The 7,500-nt window shown below is 39.8% G+C and overlaps 1 protein-coding gene across 1 annotated transcript in view; it reads left to right on the top strand.

Annotated features, from left to right (window-relative positions):
* Positions 1–688: 688 nt before the first annotated feature.
* The window catches only part of LOC125304838 (trichohyalin-like), a gene marked incomplete at its 5' end in the record, with an annotated part of 7,381 nt that continues 569 nt past the window's right edge, over positions 689–7,500 (top strand). The window contains 5 exons of the mRNA XM_048259346.1: positions 689–839; positions 992–1,308; positions 1,699–2,045; positions 6,957–7,033; positions 7,196–7,315. Of these exons, the coding sequence (XP_048115303.1) occupies positions 689–839; positions 992–1,308; positions 1,699–2,045; positions 6,957–7,033; positions 7,196–7,315 (1,012 nt within the window). The remainder of the gene's footprint in view (positions 840–991; positions 1,309–1,698; positions 2,046–6,956; positions 7,034–7,195; positions 7,316–7,500) is intronic.

The following is a 7,500-nucleotide window of genomic DNA, read 5'->3' as shown; positions in this document are numbered from 1 at the left end:
CCAAAGGGAAGTCTTGTTAGCACAATATGTATTAGTAGACATTGATTTTCTGCATATGATTGTCATCATCTGCAACAATAATATCTTCAACATGATTGGATAAAAGAGGAATAACAATAACATAATAACTCCTGGTGCCCACACAATTGCCTAAAATGTTGTTATGCACCTAAAGCCCTGGGGCAGGCTAAAATGTGATTATATTACACCCCTATGCAAATTGCAAAGGTCAACCTGCCTACACAGGCCTATGCAAATTGTCAACCAGTTTAATCAGTCTGAAGATTCACTAGAGCATTCTTCATAGAGACATATACCCAGTGCCCTTTCTGTTGGCTACCTGTTCATGTGCTGAATTTGTCTGTGAAAAATGGGCGACGGTGAAAGTACGTATTTTATTTTAGATAAGCATGACATTTTAATAAAAAAAAAATAATTTCGATACTTAACATTCTGAGTGTTTAATCATGTGTTCTGTCTTTCATCACCACAATTCCAATTCATTACTGTTATTTTTGACAAAACTGCCATATTTTCTGTTGAACTATAGGTGAAACTTTTCCCCTGAGAGATCAGAGTACTTCAGGTAAGACATGTTCTGTGTAATAAAAAAAAACGTTGTTACATTTTACTGGTATGCTCTGTTACTGTTCACATTGCTTACTACTACATAATACCATGTCTAAACTGTTTCACAGCAGACTCACTGAGAATAGTGATAGTTGATAAGACTGGAGCAGGGAAAAGTGCTACAGGAAACATCATCCTTGGGGAAGAAAATGCCTTTAAAGAGGATCCATCCTTTGATTCTGTGACCAAGAACTGTGTCAAAATAAATGGTAATGTGGCAAGAAGGCATCTCTGTGATAGACTGTCCTGGAAACTTTGGTACATCTATGACTGAAGATGAGATCAAATCTGAGATAGTAAAATCAATGCATTGATATGTCTCTGCCAGGACCTCATGTGTTCCTGTTACTCATCAGGTTAGGAGTGAGATTCACACAAGAAGAAGCAAAGGCAGTGGAATGGATCCAGCGTAATTTTGGTGAAGATGCCTCTTCATATAGGCCTACAATCATACTGTTTACTCATGTTGATGACTTGGGAGGGAGACAAATGGAGGAACACTTAGGAACATGTAGCAAAATCAAAGGAGTTTTTGAGAGTTGTGCTGGCAGATGTCATTCTTTCAACAATAAAGAACATGATAACACCCGAGTCAAAGTCTTACTGCAAAAAATTGATGCCATGCTAGCTGAGAGTTCACAACCATACTACACCAATGAGATGTACAGGAAAGCTCAGGTAGTGGAGCAGAAGAGAAGAAAGGAAGAGAGGAAAAGGGAACTGGAAGAGGCAAGGAGATTGGAAGAGGAGAAAAGGAGATTGGAATAGGAGAAAAGGAGGTTGGAAGAGGCAAGGAGGTTGGAAGAGGAGAAAAGAAGGTTGGAAGAGGCAAGGAGGTTGGAAGAGGAGAAAAGGAGATTGGAAGAGGAGAAAAGGAGGTTGGAAGAGGCAAGGAGGTTGGAAGAGGAGAAAAGGAGATTGGAAGAGGAGAAAAGGAGGTTGGAAGAGGCAAGGAGGTTGGAAGAGGAGAAAAGAAGGTTGGAAGAGGCAAGGAGGTTGGAAGAGGAGAAAAGGAGATTGGAAGAGGAGAAAAGGAGGTTGGAAGAGGCAAGGAGGTTGGAAGAGGAGAAAAGGAGATTGGAAGAGGAGAAAAGGAGGTTGTTGGAAGAGGAGAAAAGGAGGTTGGAAGAGGCAAGGAGGTTGGAAGAGGAGAAAAGGAGGTTGGAAGAGGCAAGGAGGTTGGAAGAGGAGAAAAGGAGGTTGGAAGAGGAGAAAAGGAGGTTGGAAGAGGAGTTGGAAGAGGAGAAAAGGAGGTTGGAAGAGGAGAAAAGGAGGTTGGAAGAGGCAAGGAGGTTGGAAGAGGAGAAAAGGAGGTTGGAAGAGGAGAAAAGGAGATTGGAAGAGGAGAAAAGGAGGTTGGAAGAGGAGAAAAGGAGATTGGAAGAGGCAAGGAGGTTGGAAGAGGAGAAAAGGAGGTTGGAAGAGGCAAGGAGGTTGGAAGAGGCAAGGAGATTGGAAGAGGAGAAAAGGAGGTTGGAAGAGGAGAAAAGGAGATTGGAAGAGGAGAAAAGGAGGTTGGAAGAGGCAAGGAGGTTGGAAGAGGAGAAAAGGAGGTTGGAAGAGGCAAGGAGGTTGGAAGAGGAGAAAAGGAGATAAGAAGAGGAGAAAAGGAGGTTGGAAGAGGCAAGGAGATTGGAAGAGGAGAAAAGGTGGTTGGAAGAGGCAAGGAGGTTGGAAGAGGCAAGGAGATTGGAAGAGGAGAAAAGGAGGTTGGAAGAGGCAAGGAGGTTGGAAGAGGAGAAAAGGAGGTTGGAAGAGGCAAGGAGATTGTTGGAAGAAGAGGCAAGGAGGTTGGAAGAGGAGAAAAGGAGGTTGGAAGAGGAGAAAAGGAGGTTGTTGGCTGTTGGTATAAGGACAGCTGGCGCAGCAACAGTTGGAACAGCAACAGCAGGAGTGATAAAAGCAGTGTTAGGGATAGCGCTACCTATCACGGCACCTGTCCTACTTGGATTTTCAGTTCTTATTGCATTTCATATAAGAAAAATAAAGTTGTTTTTTTTGCCAATGTCATCTACATATTTCTGAATATTTGTAAATTCATGTTGTTCTGAATTTTTACCAACCACAGGTAGCGGACAGGTTGTGGTCACAGAGGTACTTTTCTGTAGAAATGTGAAGTACTATCAACATATCCTGGTCATGTCACCTAACAATTATTTTGTTAGGTGACATGACCATAATTTTCATACCAAAATTTAAATCTCCTTTTTCACATTTAAATAGTAAAATATAAGTTTTGTGTTACTGTCGAAACATTACTGTACTGAAACATTAATTAACCATATGGCAAAACCATGCAGTAGAGGGTTAACGTGTGTGTGACTGGGAATATTAATGTTATGTGTTGGATGAATGAGTGTCATTTCAATTAGTAATTATATCTGTAAATGTAAAATCTCCTCAATGTTAGTCTGCATTGTTGTGTGGATGTGTTTTATTTCTTTCTAATTGATTTGTCACTGGCAGGAGCCCCTTCTCAGCGATAACTGCTGATAACCAGTGTCATTGTTTTTGTTACTTTGTGAATATGATCAAAAAAATCTTGCCAACTGCCGCTTTAACCTCAAGTTGCTCAGGGGCCCTTGTCATTTAATTGACACATGTAAGTAGCTTTGGATAGAAGCGTGTGCTAATTGAATAAATGTATTGTAACTGTAATTTAGCTAGCATGCAGTAGCCCCACACATCGTGAGCTACAGAGACTGTTCCATTATTTGGTATCTGTAAGTCGCTTTGGATAAAAGTGTCACTGTCAGCTGAATACATATATTAAAAAAATGATGATTCAATGATGACTAACATTCCTGTTGTGTTGCCCTTAAGGCATTTATCTTTCAATTTTATTTTTTATAGTAGTGTGAGATATTTTCATATATCGAGATAACGTGCACTCATTTGAGTAAATTGTGCGCTCAATTTAGTAAATCGTGTGCACATTTTACTATATTTTGTGCACATTTTACTAAATCGTGCGCTCATCTTACAAAGATTTAAAGGAACCGTATGTAAGAAATGTATTTCAATTAATCATAAAATGGCCCTGATATGTCACTAGACATTAAGAAATCATGTTCATTTCAAATACTTATATCACTGACAACAGTAGTCCGGCCAGGATATTGTCATTTAAAAAGTGAAGTTGCAGCCCTCAACTGATGTTGATGTTCTCATGTTGTGTTTTGGCCTGATGCGCCACCCTCCACCTATCTAGTAATCACGAAGTCAGTAGTGTTTCGGCATCCGGGTTGCCAGCTCTGCCAGTCTGGGGGGAGGGGGAGGGGATACACCGCTCTACAGAAATTTGAAACTGATTGCAGTTTTGGCCACAATCTTACATACGGTTCTTTTAAATGAGAACACAATTCAGTAAAATGAGCACACAATTTAGTAAAACGTGCGCACGATTTAGTAAATTCTGCTTACAATGTTGTAAAATGAGAGCACAATTTAGTAAAATGAGTGCACGTTTTCTGGATATACACCAAAAAAATGTCTTGAACATCCCTCCAGGGTTCCATATTATAGTAAATTCCTTTATTAAAGTATTATTGAAACGAAAAAAGGTTACTGATAACCAATTATTTTTAATTATAAGAGGATGGCAACTGTGTTGCAGTTGCATATTTTAATCTGTATATGTTGATATTTAAATGTGAAGATTCCTTGTTGATAGCTACGTCTTCTGACGAGCATGTTCTAAAGTCAATACTCATTGATAAACCGAACCTGGTTGACAGACAAGACAAACAGCCAAGAGACACAGTAGCCACGTTGACATGGACAGTTTTTTGTCATTCCGATTTAAACATTTGCAACACACAGATATAACTTCACATGCACGGACATAACATGTGTGTAGCCCCATTGGTGATGAACTCTAACTTTAATATGCATAAAGACTGAACCAAGAACATGGATATATCAATGCACAATTCCAAAAAAATGAATGCAATGCAAAATTAGTTTTTGTGCTGAAAACTGCACCAATTCTAAATCACGATGGTTAGAGAATGTTCAATATGTTCAATATCCCTAAAGGAATGCATGTCTTCGCCAAAAATGACAAATACGATGTTAATGCAAATGAACGGCAAACTCTGAAATATAGCCTGAAATGAGATGTTATTATCATTGAGACAACATGGGGACCAGGGGTATATAAAAATTACGATTGTAGCTTACAGCAGCCGACTATTTAAGTCAAGTTTATAACGTTGTGGCACCAAGCGTCTTCTGCCCTACGGCTGCGCGCGAATGTAGTTTTGTTGATAAACGGGAAACCCATCAGAGCAGCCGCTCCACAAACGTGTCTTAATTAACGTCATGCAGTTAACAAGGTGCAGAAGGAGCTTGCTCTTTCTCCATAACCCTGTCTATCCGTCATCAGCGCCCAAATTCATTATAGGACCTCTTTCTCTGTCGCCATCAGCATAAAGGCCTCCAAATTATCCTGTGACAATCGTGTCCTTAAATTCTTGATGAATTTAAGAGTGGAAAAACTCCGTTTGCGTGCCACTTGAGTACATGACAGTGTTAGTAGGAATTAATTTGCTAACCATATATAGTTGTAGGCACAGGTAAAGAGGTTTAACTGCTGGAGAAGGAAATAGCAACAGATTGCACAATTCTTGCAGGTAGCACATTTCTTGCTCACCAGGTTTATTTCTGTATGTTATATCTCTGCGGCATCATCAAAGTCCGACGCTTTGACTGTATACTAGTTTAGAGGAGACTTTTTCAGACTGTCCCAGTGCGTGGCAAGATGTGTCAATTCCGACTGTAGATTTTCAACCGTAGCACCTTCACTGAATTTAAGCAGACATTCTCTTATGTTTCGAAGTGCATTTGGGGGCAGTTTATTAGCTTTTATAAGGGGAAAATTCCGAGGATCAAGGCATGCTAGAACGCCTTCGGTTTTGAAATTCCCAGAAGTCATTGCTTCATGTAGCCTAACTTTTGTAAGCCAATAATAAAATAAAAGATACAGGCAGCATATTCATTGTATTCCAATTTCAAACAATGCACTTTTAAATCATTTGATTGAATAAGGTTACAAAATAATGTAGACTGATGTAAATATTGAGGGTCACCATGACTGTAGTGTAGAGACTCATATCTGGTATAAATACTGATCAGTTTCCTGCTATGAAGGAAGAAAAGGGAGTTAGAGATAAATAGCTTATTTGAAGCCATGTAACACTATTGATGTTTGATAGTGGGCCGATATTCTTTACGAGAAATGGGCCGTGCAAACCCGACAAGCATGCCGCTCCGTGATTGGCCGGCCGACGAGGGAATAGGAACGGAATACATCACCTCTTTCATTCCAATTAAAATTCTGATTTTAAAATTCCGAATCTGTTCATAGATATGGCAAACAACTGAGCATAGTATTTATTAGTAAGAAGATCTAAAAGAATGTAAATGACTACACTGCATGAACATGAATAGACTTTGAACCAGGGTTCAGAGTTCCGTTTGCCTCTTTATAAAAAAAACATCTGGTAGCCATAAAAAAACAGATTAAGTTTGAGTAAATAGAAATGGTTGTTCTTGAGTTGCGTAATTATACAGATAACAGATAAAATGTTCAATCCGTCACAGAGAATTTTATTTGTTTGTTCATCTAGAGACCTTTATTTTTTATTTAACTTTATCTAATGCTGTATTGAGACATATGAAGACTTCTCTGTGTGTGTTTTGTGTGTGTGTGTGTGTGTGTGTGTGTGTGTGTGTGTGTGTGTGTGTGCCAGTCAATAGACAACCCCATACATTCCAATTCAAATGACTTCAGCACTTCACCTATTTGTGCAATGAAACTGCAAATATTGCAGATATATCAGAATTTCCACCTTAGGTTGGTGTTTGATTTGAATCGTGGAATATATTATGTAATATATATATGTAACTTTCCTTCTGGAAGAAGTGATCTCTCTCTCTCATTCTTTTTCTGTGTGAGTGTGTGTGTGTGTGTGCATTATGTGCATGCATGCGTGTGAGCGTGTGTGTGTGCGTGTGTGTGTTCGTGTGTGTGTGCATGTGTGTGTGTGTGTGTGTGTGTGTGTGTTTCAGTTCAAGGGGAAATGGTATAGTTTGGCCAAAGCCTCCACGTGTCCTTATTGGTTGATGCAAAAAGGAGATTCAGCTGTTGGCACGCTGCTACTGGACAAGCAGACCTCAGCAAACACAATCAGCGTGACCAAAACTAAATCCAGGTCCTATACACACACACACAAACACACACACACACACACACACACACACACACACACACACACACACACACACAGGTGTACATGGGATGTCTTTTGTATGTCTTTCTGCAGACAGGGTATCTGTAAGCAGAGTTCTGATGAGTATCAGCTGAGACAAACGCCTGGCAGATTCCAGTACTACTTTTCCCGTACGTCCCATACCATCCCATCTTCATCACCTCCTCATCACATGTCCTGGATGCTGAAGATGACTTTTGGTGTAATATACTGTGTGTGTCTTCTTTTTCCTCCTTTTCTTCTTCTTCTTCTTCTTCTTCTTCTTCTCCTCCTTCTTCTTCTTCTTCTGTTAGCATGTGATGCTGATGTGGACATGTACGTGGTGGACACCGACTATGACGTGTATGCCCTGGTGGTGGAGCACAAGCACAAGCGTAACTCCGACAAAAGAATCTTATTCGTTTCACTTTATGGTGAGTCACCAGGCCGCTAAAGCAACCACCTGACCTCACCTTGACCTCTTGCACTCCACTGATCGCTAAAGATGAGATCTTAAAAGATGAGATGATAATAATAATAATAATAATAATAAGCTTTATTTGTATAGCACCTTTCATACACAGAATGCAGCTCAAAGTGCTTTACATTTGAAGCATGT

This window comes from Alosa alosa, chromosome 12 (assembly GCF_017589495.1).
Source record: "Alosa alosa isolate M-15738 ecotype Scorff River chromosome 12, AALO_Geno_1.1, whole genome shotgun sequence".
Classification (NCBI taxonomy): Eukaryota; Metazoa; Chordata; class Actinopteri; order Clupeiformes; family Clupeidae; genus Alosa; species Alosa alosa.
This window is presented reverse-complemented; position numbering and strand designations above follow the sequence as displayed.